At 40.7% G+C, this 17397-nt stretch overlaps 5 protein-coding genes across 6 annotated transcripts in view; 3 read left to right on the top strand and 2 right to left on the bottom strand.

The window, feature by feature from the left end:
* LOC128630123 (NACHT, LRR and PYD domains-containing protein 12-like) overlaps nucleotides 1–17397 on the bottom strand; it is a 111781-nt gene that overhangs the window by 46317 nt on the left and 48067 nt on the right. The gene's annotated exons all lie outside the window — the stretch shown is intronic.
* LOC128630159 (histone H2B-like) lies at nucleotides 2371–5134 on the top strand. Its single transcript, XM_053678783.1, has one exon. The coding sequence runs from the start codon at nucleotides 2615–2617 to the stop codon at nucleotides 2987–2989; it is 375 nt and encodes a 124-aa protein (XP_053534758.1). The 5' UTR covers nucleotides 2371–2614; the 3' UTR covers nucleotides 2990–5134.
* LOC128630144 (histone H1-like) lies at nucleotides 5243–6984 on the top strand. The gene has a single exon (XM_053678756.1). It carries the CDS (start codon nucleotides 5828–5830, stop codon nucleotides 6443–6445), a length of 618 nt encoding a protein of 205 aa, XP_053534731.1. The 5' UTR covers nucleotides 5243–5827; the 3' UTR covers nucleotides 6446–6984.
* Nucleotides 7053–8463, top strand: LOC128630153 (histone H3). Its single transcript, XM_053678775.1, has one exon. It carries the CDS (start codon nucleotides 7997–7999, stop codon nucleotides 8405–8407), a length of 411 nt encoding a protein of 136 aa, XP_053534750.1. The 5' UTR covers nucleotides 7053–7996; the 3' UTR covers nucleotides 8408–8463.
* LOC108261846 (histone H2B-like) lies at nucleotides 8754–10616 on the bottom strand. The gene has a single exon (XM_053678787.1). The coding sequence runs from the start codon at nucleotides 10354–10356 to the stop codon at nucleotides 9982–9984; it is 375 nt and encodes a 124-aa protein (XP_053534762.1). The 5' UTR covers nucleotides 10357–10616; the 3' UTR covers nucleotides 8754–9981.

The following is a 17397-nucleotide window of genomic DNA, read 5'->3' as shown; positions in this document are numbered from 1 at the left end:
GAGTATGAGCAAGTCTCTGGAGCCTCCTTAAATAAAGCTAAAACGGAATGTGTCTGGATTGGAAATGAAAAAAAACAAATTTCCCATAGATGTCCCAGAAGTTCAGCAATTAAAGGTTTTAGGTATATATATAGATAATAATGGCTGTGTCGACCATAACTGGTCAAAAAAAGAAGAAATAATACAAGATGAAATTGATAAATGGAAATCATGTAATCTAAGTTATAAAACTAGAATAAATATTATTAAAACTTTTCTATTATCAAAAATACTATTTTTATCATGCATCTTACCTCCGACAGAAGTTTGGGTAAAAAGACTTCATAAAATATGCTGTAATTTCATATGGGATACGACTCGTGAGGTTACAAAACGTGAGCTCCTTTTTAAGAGAAGGGAACTGGGAGGCCTTGGGGCTGTCGATATATCCGTAAAAACTAAAATAGCAGTGTGCAAAATCATCGCGAGTGGTATTGCCAGGCAAACCGAATGGATAGGGAACATCTCTAACTGGAAATCTAAAAAAGGTCCATCGAGGAAAGGAATTCCGTATTATAAACTGATGTTTTCCGACTTCACTGACAAATTTAAAGATCTAAACATCGATTGGGTGAAAGACTCGAGCAAAGAAATATATCTTTTAATTGTTGATCGAGTTTATTGTAACCCTGTGGCTTTCAGAAATTTGGAGGAAGACCAAAACAAAGAATGTCTCCAAAACTTACAGAATAAAATCCTATCTGAACACCTGAGAGATACAACTTGGTTAGTCGCTGTAAGAAGGCTCCCAGTAAGAGCGGTTGTAAAATGGAGCTGTTTTGTAAAAACCAGTAAATGCCCGATGCCTAATTGTAATGAAGAGGAAACACTCGAACATTTCCTGTTAGAGTGTTATCGCTCTAAAGAAACATGGGCTAAATTAAAAATCATTGGTCTCAATATAGAAATAAATATGAACTCAATTTTCTATGGCATTTTTAAAGAAAATTGTAGCAAGACTCAGCATGACTTCATTTGGTTCATAATATGTTTGACTAAATCTAAACTCTGGAAAACAAGGTCCAGAATGACTATAAATCAAACGTTTATATCCAGTGATGTTGTATTCAAGGACATTCAAAAAGAGCTAAGAAGACTAAAAAGCAGCACATCTTGGTTTAAAGACTCTTCAGTGTGGGACAATATTTGCGTGTAATTGTACTTTGACTATGTAAGTTTTTTTTTTCTCTCCCTTTCTTTCTGAATATGACTTGTGTAAGATTGTGAATTTTGTATAATTTCAATAAAACTCATAAAAAAAAAAAAAAAAAAGCAAGGGTGGTAAGGGACTCGGCAAAGGAGGCGCTAAGCGTCACCGCAAGGTGCTTCGCGATAACATCCAGGGAATCACCAAGCCGGCTATTCGCCGTCTGGCTCGCCGTGGTGGTGTAAAGCGTATTTCTGGTCTGATCTATGAAGAGACTCGCGGTGTGCTGAAAGTGTTCCTGGAGAACGTGATCCGCGACGCCGTCACCTACACCGAGCATGCCAAGAGAAAGACCGTGACCGCCATGGATGTGGTGTACGCCCTGAAACGCCAAGGACGCACCCTGTACGGCTTCGGCGGTTAAACGCTCTAACACCGAACGACGCGAATACAACGGCTCTTTTAAGAGCCACCCACATGTCTAGAAAAAGAGCTGTTCCGTGTGGGGGGGGAGGCTTTTTCTTTCGTGAAGCATAAGGCATCAAACGCTGTACAGCAGTAGCATAAGTGGTAGATCTATTTGTATTTTTTTGTAATAATTCTCTCTCTCTCTCTCTCTCTCTTTTATATATATATATATATATATATAACTCCGTATATATTCAATATTGTATTATATATAATATTGTACAGTATACAATATTAGATACATATATATTAAATATTGTAACTTGTTTGATTAAAACAATTTAGATTTTAGTAGAAACTTCTATATTTCTCTTTCTCATACGCACGCATGCATGCATATATAAGAGAGAGAGAGAAAAGTGGGGAAGTCAAGTTTTTTCTGTTTTTTCAAGCATAAGGTATCAAACGCTCTACACAAGTAGTAAAAGTGATAGATAAGAACTGTCTGTGTACATAAAAAGAATTTATTTTTGTTTTTTTGCACATCTTTATTTTTTTTATACATTTATATGCACAGTATTAAATATTATAACGTGTTTAAAATGAGTTACAAGACGGTTTTAGTAGAAACTTACTTCCGCATTTCTTTCTTTCTCTCTCTCTCTCTCTCTCTCTCTCTCTCTATATATATATATATATATATATATATATATATATATATATATATATATATATGTATATGTATATGTGTGTGTATATATGTATATGTGTATAATTTTTTTCAAGCCAATTGTTTTTTCATAGTGCACGTTGCACTGTAAATACAACGGCGGGAAGGGAAACAAAGCGTAGCGGAGGAGGGTGGAGCAGTAGGAGGCGCCATGCAGGAGGAGGTATCGAATTTTGGCCAATCAAAAAAAGGTGACTTGTGTGGACGTCATTAGCATGTGGGTCTGTAAATAGAGCGGGCGCGAGGCGGGCGTTAGTCATTTTCTGTTCGTTTATTCGACAAGCAGCATCATGCCCGATCCAGCCAAGACCGCGCCCAAGAAGGGATCAAAGAAAGCCGTGACCAAGACGGCCGGCAAAGGAGGCAAGAAGCGCAGAAAGTCCAGGAAGGAGAGCTACGCCATCTACGTGTACAAGGTCCTGAAGCAAGTGCACCCTGATACCGGCATCTCATCCAAGGCCATGGGCATCATGAACTCCTTCGTGAATGATATTTTTGAGCGCATCGCCGGTGAGTCTTCTCGTCTGGCTCATTACAACAAGCGTTCCACTATCACCTCCAGGGAGATCCAGACCGCCGTGCGCCTGCTGCTTCCCGGCGAGCTGGCCAAGCACGCCGTGTCCGAGGGCACAAAGGCCGTCACCAAGTACACCAGCTCCAAGTGAAGCGCGTTACCGCCGTCTTCATCAACCCAACGGCTCTTTTAAGAGCCACCCACTTTTCATACAAAGAGCAATCTATTTTCTTTCGCTTTCTCTCTTGCTCTCTGTGTGTGTGTGTGTGTGTGTGTGTGTGTGTGTGTGTGTGTGTGTGAGTGAGAGAGAGAGAGGGGGGGCACTTCTGAAGTGCTGCTCTCCCACGAATGTTCAGGCTTTTGGGTAATTCTAGCAGTCTGATAAATGCAGAGATGAGTAAATCTCAACAGGGTTGTAGCACGGTTTCTCGGGCTTGTATAATCTGAGCAATGCAAAATGGGGTTTTAGCAGCACAAAGTTATTCATATTAAGACTAGCAACAGGAAGTAACTGAAAATGGTATTCTAGTAACACATAGAAATTCAAACTAAGGTTCTAGAAGCACGTAAAAGTTCTAAATACTGTTGTAGTAACATGTAGTCATTCAAAACAGTGTTCCAGCAGCACGAAGTCATTCAAAAGAATGCTCTAGCAGCATAGAATACAACACACACACACACACACACACACACAAGGCAATAGCGGAGTTCGGATAAAGGGCATTAGGGTGACTGTGTTTTGTTAGGGTCAGGGAGGAATCCGACCGAGCTAAAGAGGAGGAGGCCGGATGGGCTGGCTGGTGCTAACTAGGCGTGCCTGTTTGGCCCGGGACTACAAGAGCGGAGCGGAGCGCTGCGTACGAGTGGTGAAGCCCTGACACTGGCAAAGACAGAACGAGTCTTCTGACCTACACCTATAATCACATTTTCTTGTTGGACATGCTTTCTCCCCTACAACTAACAATGTCTTACTCTTGTCTTTGCTGCTCTGTTCAGCTCTTCCTACTTTCCTACTGACTGTTTCCCACCCACCTAGTCAACTTTTATTCAACATTTGTTCTTTTCATCTAGACTTTAAATTTATTTACTCTTCACCATCTATTCATATGCTTTCAGTTTGAATGAAAGTGAGCAAGTGATTTCTAGCATGCTAGCCGTGTTAATGAATGATAGCGACCATGCAAAGTTTGCTCAGTCGAAGAATAGCTTGTTTCTCTATGAATGGGACTGTTGTGTAAACTTCTCCTTTGAAACTGCTTTATCCTCTTTACTCTGAAACTAAAATTTTTAGCATGGTTTCCTGGGCTTGTATAATCTGACGTGATAAAAAAAGCTGGGTGATAATCTGGTCTTTTCTCTGGAACTGAACATTTAAAACATTGAGCAGCTCTGTGACGTCCACCAGGAAAGCCAGGTCAGAAAGCCATTTCTTATCCATGGGCTCTTGAATACTACCAATCTTGCTTTCCTGAAAAGCTCCGATCTCATCACGCAGATCAAAAAATCTCCTGAGAACTTTTCCTCTGCTCAGCCATCTAACCTCCTGGTGGTACAACACATCACCATATTGTGCATCCATCTCATCCAACAGTACCTTGAACTGCAGGTGAGAGAGCGCCTTGGAGCGTATATCATTCACAATTTTGACGACGTCACGCATCACATCCACAAGCCCGATGGATTGGGCACATAGCTGTTCTTGATGTAAAATACAAGAAATCTGATAGCTGGCCCGTGTGGCACTTTCTTGAGCTGATGAAGGACATAGCAGCGCGCTCTGCTCAGATCGAAGTTTAGCAAGCAGCTCGTTAGCCTTCTGTTTTCATGCCTCGCCGCTGTCCTTTGAGAAAGCTGAAGAACATTTTGTTTCATAATGACGGATTTTGTACTCTTTCAAAACAGCAACTGACTGCTTGCAAACTAGACACAGTGCCTTTGAATTGATTTCAGTAAATAAAAAGTCAACTTGCCAAATCTTTTAAAATTTCCTCTTGTCTGTGTGCCAGTGCCTGGATCTCTCCATTATTACCTGTTTGTTGACTGTCGCAATGCATGCTGGCCTTGAAGTACGCATGTACATTAAATAAAATTCTAATTCTTATTCTCTACATTTAATTTCAATTTACATTTTTGTAGCTCAAAATGAAAATTAATAAAAAAATTAAATTAGAAATGAAGATCAGCATCAATCAAATCCCCCCCCACATATGGCATGGCGGGCCAAATCAAAAATCACCATCTCTGTTCTAACTGTTGTAGTAGCACGTAGTCATTCGAACTAAGGTTCAAGAAGCGCATAATAATTCTAAATACTGTTGTAGTAGCACCTAGTCATTCGAGCTAATGTGACATTAGCGCAAAGTCATTCAAAAGAATGTTCTAGCAGCATGGAATACAACACACACACACACACACACACACACAAGGCTATAGCGGAGCCTATAGTCAGGCGCGCTGTGCTTTACACGGCCCCCAACGCGCTCTGCTTCCGATACTACACACACCACTCGACAGCTGCAAAGACATCAGGCTCGTTCACAAGGCTCCTCTTTAACTCGGCCCAGAACGCATACGACGGCCGTGCCTGCTTTTCGCCGGTTTTTACACACCACATCGCACGAAATGCGTAGCCCGCCGGCTTGAGTACAACGCGCGCCGCGCCTTTTCATGTCCGCTGCACAAGACTGTTGCTCTCTAGCCGGCCAGGCCGGGCCACGGGAGAAACTAGAAAGCCCGTCCTCGCTCAGCGTGTGCTTCAACGTTTTGAATCTCGTCTTGCGAGTGGGATTTTCACCGAGAAATGCCATGAGAAAACACATCTGAGCGCGCGCCGCGTCCGTGCATTCATTCAGGGGCGCCCGAGTTGAGTCTACAACGCTCTCATATCTGTTTTTAAGCCCAGCCCCCGGCCGCGGGGAGGGAGGATCATCCTGTGTTATACACTAACGTACAGCGTACAACTCGTGTATTCTACGCAGTTACAAGAGAGATGGCAGAAGTCGCACCCGCTCCCGCCGCCGCGCCGGCCAAAGCGCCCAAGAAGAAAGCAGCTTCGAGAGCAAAAAAAGCCGGCCCTAGCGTCGGCGAGCTGATCGTCAAAGCCGTTTCCTCGTCTAAGGAGAGGAGCGGCGTGTCTCTCGCTGCTCTGAAGAAAGCGCTGGCTGCCGGCGGATACGATGTGGAGAAGAACAATTCCCGCGTCAAGATCGCTGTTAAGGGTCTCGTGACTAAAGGCACTCTAGTGCAGACCAAAGGGACCGGCGCGTCTGGCTCTTTTAAGCTGAACAAGAAGCAGACCGAAGCCAAGAAGCCCGTGAAGAAAGCCGCGCCCAAAGCGAAAAAGCCCGCCGCCAAAAAGCCCGCCGCTACTAAGAAGCCCAAGAAGGTAGCGGCCAAGAAACCCGCCGCCGCGGCCAAGAAATCTCCTAAGAAGGCGAAGAAGCCCACAGCCGCGGCAAAGAAAGCCACCAAGAGCCCGAAGAAGGTGAAAAAGCCCGCGACCCCTAAAAAGGCAGCCAAGAGCCCCAAGAAAGCGAAAGCTGTCAAGCCCAAGACCACAAAGCCTAAAGCGGCAAAGGCGAAGAAGGCAGCACCCAAAAAGAAGTAAAGACTTTTGTTTCTTTCATGCTTTTGTTCCTTAAACGGCTCTTTTAAGAGCCACCCATATTTTCCTTTAAAGAGCGACAATTCATTTTCAGTCAAGCTTTATGGAATCAAAGCAATACACGTTAGAAACATTCAATAGTATGGATACACATATCTACTACATATCATGTGAACATAGCCACAAGCTGATGCTGATTTTAGTACAGTAGGATAGAATCCTGATCGTGATTCCTAAACGTCATTCCTGATCTCCAAAACGATCACAGAATATGTAGGATAACATATTGATACATAATAAATCAATGTTAATGATGAGAATAAATAAATTCAGTATATAGTTGTTACTTCGTGCTTTTGTATGAATATTCCCTTCTGTCTGTTTTCATTCGCGCGCTCGCTCTCTCTCTCACCCACACACGCACAAACAGGGGTGGGAGGGTTGACGCTGGAATTCGACGGCCTGTTTATGATTGGCTAATGCGCCACTGCGTTCTTAGCGAATAAGAGAGTGGCCGTTTTGTCTATATCACGGAGAGCTCGGGGTGTAACGTTCATTTCGGAGTTGTTGTTAGAACAGATCTGAGCATCAAGATGAGTGGCAGAGGAAAAACCGGCGGAAAGGCTAGAGCTAAAGCCAAGACTCGTTCATCCAGGGCTGGACTTCAGTTCCCCGTGGGACGTGTGCACAGGCTTCTGCGTAAAGGCAACTATGCCGAGCGCGTCGGTGCCGGCGCTCCGGTCTACCTGGCCGCAGTGTTGGAGTATCTGACCGCTGAGATCCTGGAGTTGGCCGGTAACGCCGCCCGTGATAATAAGAAGACTCGTATCATTCCCCGCCACTTGCAGCTCGCCGTGCGTAACGACGAGGAGCTGAACAAACTGCTTGGCGGAGTAACCATCGCTCAAGGTGGTGTGCTACCCAACATTCAGGCTGTGCTTCTGCCTAAAAAGACCGAGAAGGCCGTCAAGACCAAGTAAACTCGTCCACCGCTGCTTTGTCAGTACCCAAAGGCTCTTTTAAGAGCCACCATCTCTGCTTCAAAAGTGCAGTTTTTACACCCGTTTTTCTACTGAAGTCAGCACGTTTATTAATAATAATAATAGTGGTAGTTAGCCTGTTGCTTAAATGAAATCTAAGGGGTGAAAGTGCACTTCTAAGACAGCATATTTATAAATAAAAAAGGACTCGATAATTTTCTAGTCATGATTTGATACCATATTTAAGTAATGACTATAAGAACTATAATAGCAGTTAGCGTGCTGGTTAAATGAAGTCTGAGGAGTGAAAATGGTTTGTGACGGCGTTGTGTGTGTTCCTAATGAACAAAGCAGAGAGCGCGCCAATAGAATTGTGGCGGGCGTCTTGTGTTTCGAACGGAGGCAGAGAAGACGGTCCAATAGTCAACAGGTGACGTAAAACGTTCTATCGAATAGCAGACGAGCGCGTTCGAGATGCCCAATCAGCGCAGGGTGGCGTTATGGCTTAAAAAGGCCGCGTTCGTGCGCGCCGTTTATCCTGTTTTTCTATCCGTGAAGCGCAGAGCTCGACACTATGGCAAGAACCAAGCAGACCGCCCGTAAGTCCACCGGTGGCAAAGCGCCAAGGAAGCAGCTCGCTACTAAGGCTGCTCGCAAGAGTGCGCCGGCTACCGGCGGCGTGAAAAAGCCTCATCGTTACAGGCCCGGCACCGTGGCTCTGAGGGAGATCCGCCGTTATCAGAAGTCTACTGAGCTGCTCATCCGCAAGCTGCCCTTCCAGCGCCTGGTGAGAGAAATCGCTCAGGACTTCAAGACCGACTTGCGTTTCCAGAGCTCGGCCGTCATGGCCCTGCAGGAGGCGAGCGAGGCATACCTGGTCGGTCTGTTCGAGGACACCAACCTGTGCGCTATCCACGCCAAGAGAGTGACCATCATGCCCAAGGATATTCAGCTGGCCCGCCGTATTCGCGGAGAACGCGCTTAAACCACAACTCCGTCTAATATACACAAAGGCTCTTTTAAGAGCCACTTCCTCGTCTCACAAAACAGCAAACTTTCTTTCTTGGGCAGTTTAAGTATTAGAACGTGGTACAGAGAGAGAGAAGGAACAGTAATAATAATATTTGTATATATGTATGTGTGTGTAAATGAAGTGCACGGCTTTCTATTTTTATCAACATTAGAAAGGTTGGTTATTTATTTTGCATTTTCATGATAAATATAGTCCTATGAGTATTACATAATGTTTGTTTTTATAGATGAGCCGTTAATTGTGGTTATGTCCGAACAATACAATGCACAGTAATGAGCTGTGTCTGTAAAATAGCGGATTTTAGGGCAAGAGCTATTACATCATACATACATTTCATCCATCATCCCTTTTGTCCCGTCCATGATAATTGTTTTTGTAATTTAATGATTGTAGACATGACCTCATCTTTGAAATCTTCTTCCCTATTTGTGGATATTCTCTCTCTCTCATATATATATATATACACATATACATATATAATGTCCACTGTATTAAATATTATTTAATGTGTGAAACGAGTTAGAAGACGGTTTTAGTAGAAACATATAAGTATCACTTTCATTCAAACTGAAAGCATATGAATAGATGGTGAAGAGTAGATAAATTTAAAGTCTAGATGAAAAGAACAAATGTTGAATAAAAGTTGACTAGGTGGGTGGGAAACAGTCAGTAGGAAAGTAGGAAGAGCTGAACAGAGCAGCAAAGACAAGAGTAAGACATTGTTAGTTGTAGGGGAGAAAGCATGTCCAACAAGAAAATGTGATTATAGGTGTAGGTCACAAGACTCGTTCTGTCTTTGCCAGTGTCAGGGCTTCGCCACTCGTACGCAGCGCTCCGCTCCGCTCTTGTAGTCCCGGGCCAAACAGGCACGCCTAGTTAGCACCAGCCAGCCCATCCGGCCTCCTCCTCTTTAGCTCGGTCGGATTCCTCCCTGACCCTAACAAAACACAGTCACCCTAATGCCCTTTATCCGAACTCCGCTATTGCCTTGTGTGTGTGTGTGTGTGTGTGTGTTGTATTCTATGCTGCTAGAGCATTCTTTTGAATGACTTCGTGCTGCTGGAACACTGTTTTGAATGACTACATGTTACTACAACAGTATTTAGAACTTTTACGTGCTTCTAGAACCTTAGTTTGAATTTCTATGTGTTACTAGAATACCATTTTCAGTTACTTCCTGTTGCTAGTCTTAATATGAATAACTTTGTGCTGCTAAAACCCCATTTTGCATTGCTCAGATTATACAAGCCCGAGAAACCGTGCTACAACCCTGTTGAGATTTACTCATCTCTGCATTTATCAGACTGCTAGAATTACCCAAAAGCCTGAACATTCGTGGGAGAGCAGCACTTCAGAAGTGCCCCCCCTCTCTCTCTCTCACTCACACACACACACACACACACACACACACACACACACACACAGAGAGCAAGAGAGAAAGCGAAAGAAAATAGATTGCTCTTTGTATGAAAAGTGGGTGGCTCTTAAAAGAGCCGTTGGGTTGATGAAGACGGCGGTAACGCGCTTCACTTGGAGCTGGTGTACTTGGTGACGGCCTTTGTGCCCTCGGACACGGCGTGCTTGGCCAGCTCGCCGGGAAGCAGCAGGCGCACGGCGGTCTGGATCTCCCTGGAGGTGATAGTGGAACGCTTGTTGTAATGAGCCAGACGAGAAGACTCACCGGCGATGCGCTCAAAAATATCATTCACGAAGGAGTTCATGATGCCCATGGCCTTGGATGAGATGCCGGTATCAGGGTGCACTTGCTTGAGGACCTTGTACACGTAGATGGCGTAGCTCTCCTTCCTGGACTTTCTGCGCTTCTTGCCTCCTTTGCCGGCCGTCTTGGTCACGGCTTTCTTTGATCCCTTCTTGGGCGCGGTCTTGGCTGGATCGGGCATGATGCTGCTTGTCGAATAAACGAACAGAAAATGACTAACGCCCGCCTCGCGCCCGCTCTATTTACAGACCCACATGCTAATGACGTCCACACAAGTCACCTTTTTTTGATTGGCCAAAATTCGATACCTCCTCCTGCATGGCGCCTCCTACTGCTCCACCCTCCTCCGCTACGCTTTGTTTCCCTTCCCGCCGTTGTATTTACAGTGCAACGTGCACTATGAAAAAACAATTGGCTTGAAAAAAATTATACACATATACATATATACACACACATATACATATACATATATATATATATATATATATATATATATATATATATATATATATATATATATATATATATATATAGAGAGAGAGAGAGAGAGAGAGAGAGAGAGAGAGAGAGAGAAAGAAAGAAATGCGGAAGTAAGTTTCTACTAAAACCGTCTTGTAACTCATTTTAAACACGTTATAATATTTAATACTGTGCATATAAATGTATAAAAAAAATAAAGATGTGCAAAAAAACAAAAATAAATTCTTTTTATGTACACAGACAGTTCTTATCTATCACTTTTACTACTTGTGTAGAGCGTTTGATACCTTATGCTTGAAAAAACAGAAAAAACTTGACTTCCCCACTTTTCTCTCTCTCTCTTATATATGCATGCATGCGTGCGTATGAGAAAGAGAAATATAGAAGTTTCTACTAAAATCTAAATTGTTTTAATCAAACAAGTTACAATATTTAATATATATGTATCTAATATTGTATACTGTACAATATTATATATAATACAATATTGAATATATACGGAGTTATATATATATATATATATATATAAAAGAGAGAGAGAGAGAGAGAGAGAATTATTACAAAAAAATACAAATAGATCTACCACTTATGCTACTGCTGTACAGCGTTTGATGCCTTATGCTTCACGAAAGAAAAAGCCTCCCCCCCCACACGGAACAGCTCTTTTTCTAGACATGTGGGTGGCTCTTAAAAGAGCCGTTGTATTCGCGTCGTTCGGTGTTAGAGCGTTTAACCGCCGAAGCCGTACAGGGTGCGTCCTTGGCGTTTCAGGGCGTACACCACATCCATGGCGGTCACGGTCTTTCTCTTGGCATGCTCGGTGTAGGTGACGGCGTCGCGGATCACGTTCTCCAGGAACACTTTCAGCACACCGCGAGTCTCTTCATAGATCAGACCAGAAATACGCTTTACACCACCACGGCGAGCCAGACGGCGAATAGCCGGCTTGGTGATTCCCTGGATGTTATCGCGAAGCACCTTGCGGTGACGCTTAGCGCCTCCTTTGCCGAGTCCCTTACCACCCTTGCCTCTTCCAGACATGATGCTGCTCCCGAAGTCAAATCGCTCAATAAAACTTCTCGCGCAGCGCCCACCTATTTATCCACACTCGACAGGACCTAGTTGAGAACAGGCGAGGAGGCGGGCCTTACACCAACGGTCACACAATAGCTCTCTTTTTCTAAAACAAACACTAGGCACTGCTTTTCACCTGCTAACGTCTTCTTCTTCCCCATTCTCTCTCTCTCTCTAATCACTGGCCTTCTCTTTTCACATTTCCATTTTCACTATCTGTGTTACAGTCGATGTACACACTGTGTTTGAACCTAAATGTCATGCATCAACCAAAACTGCGCCTCCAGAATGACGGCTGAGCTTAAGATTGGCAAAATATGTCGCAGCAGTTGCATTCGTCAAATAAACTATGAGCAATTAAGTAGTGCCAATGAGATAATTACAGCAATGCGTAATGTCCAATAAGCTCAAAAAGAGTCGGACTCCTCGCACACTTTATTCTACTTGGCCAATCAAACACAATTATGAACTGGGATTCTGATAGTTGTGCGCCTTTAACTCACTGTGTACAAAAATGAGGTCAGCTATATAGACAACAATGTTCATTACGTATTTAATTACTTCGATTGAGGTCATTATTAGAAGTAGTAGTAGTAATAGTAAAATACCTACAACCTACCTTCTGTTTTAGGCGTCGTGTGTTGTGCTGGATGGAACATGACTGCCCTCGTGTGGCCAAACTCGGGAACGGCAATTTCCCAAAAATTGCAGTATTCTCTTATTAAGCTTTTAATAGCGGTGTTTATAAGTCTATATTTGTATTATTTGGCAAATAGTGGGGTAAGAAGTAATAGATGCTATGAACATTCATGTTTCTCTCACCACTGGGGCAGAGGTGGCTTAGAGGTTAAGGCTCTGGTTTACTGATCAGAAGGTCAGGTCACCATATCATGACCCTGTGCTCTGACCCCAGCTTCCTGACATGTTGGGGTATGTGAAGAAAACAATTTCACTGTGCTCTACTGCATATGTGACCAATAAAGACTCATTATGTAGACTTATACATGACATTTTTAATTCTAAATCAGCTGCTAAACGATGTGCAGACTAAATTATGTGCAGATGTAAAAACAAAATGCTAAACACATTCTCTATTTGTGTGTGTGGTTTTTTTGTACTGTATGTGTATTTCATCAGTGTTGCTATGAGCTTATTAATAATAATAATAATAATAATAATAATAATAATAATAATAATAATAATAATAATAACGCAGCTCATCAGTGTTATTACTGTGCATTGTCTAGTTTTCACGTATCAAGGACAATAGACAGAGCTTCTGAACTGTTTAACAGCATTATTATTATTATTATTATTATTAATATTATTATTATTATTATTATTATTACTATTAGTTGGGCAATTATTTTTTTGATTAATCGTATGGGGTGGAGCGAACTTTCAGTACCATTTGTTTTTGTTTATTTAAAATAAAGTCCACAAACTGAGTGTAACAAATATAAACTTCACAGTAAAACTTTACACAGCTGTTTGTACAAAACAGAAAAGAACCCAACACACACACACACACACACACACACACACACACACACACACACACACACACACCAGAATATATATTATTAATTTAGGACTATAGTTTAATTCGGTGCTTTTTGTGCATCTATAAAAAAAAATTATGCATAAATACTATATATATATATATATATATATATATATATATATATATATATATATATATATATATATATATATATATATATATATATATATAGTCCTAAATGAATAATAAAAACTCACTTTCACTGCACTTGTGGTTTCTGTATCTCGGTGTCTTTAGACATTATTTTACTTTTGATCATAATGTTTGAATTAGACATTACAGATCTTACTCGCGCTACACTCTGTATCAGCGCGTCACACCGCGCGTGACCAGCAACGTGTCCTCGTTACTAACATGTCACTTCCGACAGAATTTACACTGCAAGCGCGCAGGTACAGCATATAATGACAAACTTAAATTAAACTAAACCTTTTGAACAGCTTGCACCAGTTTCCCCTGCCCCTTACACACAGTGGAGCATTTTGGCTATAAACATAAGTTCAATTCAATTCAATTTTATTTGTATAGCGCTTTTTACAATAGACATTGTCTCAAAGCAGCTTTACAGAATATCAACACGGTATACAGATATTAAAGGTGTGAATTTATCCCAACTGAGCAAGCCACTGAGTGGCGACGGTGGTGAGGAAAAACTCCCTAAGATGTTTTAAGAGGAAGAAACCTTGAGAGGAACCCGACTCAGAAGGGAACCCGTCCTCATCTGGGTAACAACAGATAGTGTGGAAAAAGTTAATTATGGATTCATATGAAGTCTGTATGGCCTTAGGAGCAGCCGTAATCACACGAGTTGAAATTCATGTTAGATGCTCTGTTGTCATCGATAGCAAAGTAAGCAGGATAATTGTTAGTGTAAAGAAGATTGTACTGCTATTCCTCCTAAGGCCACATCGACTGGAGGGGAGAAGGGAACATATTTATTCATTCATTTATCTTACACAAAATTTTATTTTCATTAATAGTTTGTTTACGTACACACACACACACACATGCACATGCACACGTACACGCACGCACGCACACACACACACACACAGTCGGGGCCAAAAGTCTGAGAGCACTAGTGGAAAATGTTTCTATTTTGCATTTTTTTATTATTTAATTTTAGAATTTTCATTCGAAATTGTATTATTGACTACAACTTCAGTAAAAAGAAAAAAAAAAGTAGAATCTTTAAAATATTTACAAGAGATTCAGAGTTTCTTAATGTTTACAGTTGCAGAATTTAAAAGAAAAAATATATATATATCCAAAATATTAAACATTTACTTTCTTTGTTTAAAATATGAATAAATTCTAAAACCAATTTATTTCAAAATGTAAGAGAAAAAAAAACAGATTTTCAATGTGGTCTCAGACATTTGCGTGTGTGTGTGTGTGTGTGTGTGTGTGTGTGTGTGTGTGTGTGTGTGTGTATTTCTGTATTCTACTATACTGTATTCTTACCTTGCTGATGGGTCAGAATCGACTGCAATGAGAAAGTGCATATCCCTGCGCAAAAAATATACATTATAGGAACATTTGATAGGTTGTGTTTTTAATCTATAGAAGGTATTGTCTTTTTAAATGATGACAATTTACAAGTGATATTAAATCAATCATAGTGTACTGTAAAACGAGATTTTTAAAAATACTTGAAATCTGTTTGATACTTGAAATCAGAATTTCTTACCTTCTTCGACATAGATCAGAAAGTCATTTCTTTGACCCTTTAAACTCTGAGCTGTCCACTTGGTGTATCACTAAATGGTTATTTAGTTTATTTAAAAGGCAAATGCACTTTGTGTTCTTCAAATGCAAATAAGTTTGACTCAAACGACAGTCTACAGAAAAGTTTAAAAAAAAAACATGAAGCAAAAAGCTTCCATTTACATTTTATACATACATAAATATATACATATATAATATAGGTATAGGTTTTATCCAGCGAGATAACTGATTTATGAATCAATGTCTGATTCATCAAAACTGTTGTACAAATGTGTGACGCAAAAGCAAAAATGTCAGGCTAAAACTGATGTGACGGATCATCCAGCATTCCCTTTAGTCATCTGATGATGCATTTATTATAGATTCTCCTTCAAACATTGTTTAATTGACTTTCAGAGTTAAGAGGTTTTCATTTTTGGCAATGAGACACAGAATCATTAGTGTGACAAAACATTAATAACTTCTCCATCTGAACTGTTAAAATGTGCAGATTCATTGTATTTTAATATGAAACTGTTCTCAAAAAATAATATTAGACACCAGGATAATATTCATTAATAATAGCACCTAATATTCATTAGCATTGAATTTATTAAAACACTGTGCTATTCTATCACACACCTTTGAATCATGTTAATTTAAATACTATAGTTATAGTACCTGTCAGTGCCAACATCCCCACAAGATTTCATAATGTAATGGGTTTACATTAATACTACATGAATCGATCACGCTCACTTTATATAATTCAATCTTGTAATTAGAAACTTGTGTAAATTAAGCTTAGCATAAGCAGTGAAATCGTGTTTTGATGAGAAATTTAATATTTCTTTGTAAACTATAAATCATATTTTTTCTCAAATCTAGTCTACCGCATGTTCCATGTTTTGTTGAAACATTGTAATTGTAAATCGACACTGGTTATGAGTAAGGAGCTATATAAATTACACATATTATTATTATTATTATTATTATTATTATTATTATTAATAATAATAATAATAATAATAATAATAATAATAATAATAATGTATTTATTTATTTATTATATATTTTAACTGTTGAAGCATATGTAATTAAATGGTGATTTCAGTGGTGGTAACACTGTATACAGTGCCTTGAATCCACTTTCAGGTGTTTTGGAGTTCTTAATGATCTGTTTTAGGAAAAATAGTATTTTGAATACATTTTGCATTAGGCTACTCAAAGCAGCTGGAGTGCCGATCTTATTTGCTTCTGCAGGATGTGTTTGAAAAAGAACTTAACGAATTCGTGTGGCAGTTGCGCAATGCATAAAATCATGCAGATACAGGTAAGTATTTCTGTAAGCTTCAGTTAACATTCACACCAAACATCAGAATCTCAGTGATCTCAGTGATGATGGTATGAATGTTGGTGCCAGATGAGCTGGTTTGAGAATTCTAGAGGCTGATCTGGGATTTTCACAGACAGCAATCTCTTGAGTTTACACAGAATGGTGGAGAAAAACAAACACCTTGTTGATGAAAGAGGACAGATGTGAATGGACAGACTGGTTCGAGCTGACAGAAAGGCTATGGTAATGATAATTCTTTACAAGTGTGGAGAGCAGAAAACCCTCTTGCAACATACAATATGTCTAACCAAATGAGGTGGATAAGCTACAACCATATTAATTCCACTCCTGTCTGTGAGCCAAGAACAGGAACCTGAGGCTAGAGTGGGCGTGGACTCACTGGAACTGGACAGTTGAAGCATGGAAAAACATTGCCTGATTTGATGAATCTTGATTTCTGTTGTGACATGTAGATTATAGGGTCAGACATTGGCATCAGCAGCATGAACCTGCATTGTGTCAACAGTCCAGACTGCTGCTGGTGGTATAACGGTGTGTAGAATGTTTTCTTTCTATTATGTGATCCTATGTGAACCTTTGCTTTCAGCATATGGTGTGAACCCCTTGGTCAGAAATAACCGAAACTAAACATTTTCCCTGTTTTTACTGTTGATCAGTCCTGCACATCGGCTTGTAAGAATTTTAGCTCGTTTCTCAGTACAGAACAGCTTCAGCTCTGGAATGCTGGTGATTTTCCTCACATGAACTGCTTGCTTGTGGTCCTTCCACAACATTTCTATTGGATTAAGGTCAGGACATTGACTTGGCAAATTCTGAAACATGAATTTTATTCTCTTTTAACCAGACTTTGGTGGACCCTTGTGTGCTTGTGTGCTTAGGGTTGTTGGCCTGCTGCATGACCCACTTTCTCTTGAGATTCAGTTCACAGACAGATGTCCTGAAACTTTCCTTTAGAATTCAGTTATAATTCAGAATTCATTGTTCCATCAATTATTGAAAGGTTCTTATAAGTAAGGTTCTTATGCTGGAATGTAGTGTTT

This window comes from Ictalurus punctatus, unplaced genomic scaffold (genome assembly GCF_001660625.3).
Source record: "Ictalurus punctatus breed USDA103 unplaced genomic scaffold, Coco_2.0 Super-Scaffold_100046, whole genome shotgun sequence".
In the NCBI taxonomy this organism is placed as follows: Eukaryota; Metazoa; Chordata; class Actinopteri; order Siluriformes; family Ictaluridae; genus Ictalurus; species Ictalurus punctatus.
The sequence above is the reverse complement of the archived record's forward strand: the minus strand, read 5'-3'. Positions and strand labels throughout refer to the sequence as shown.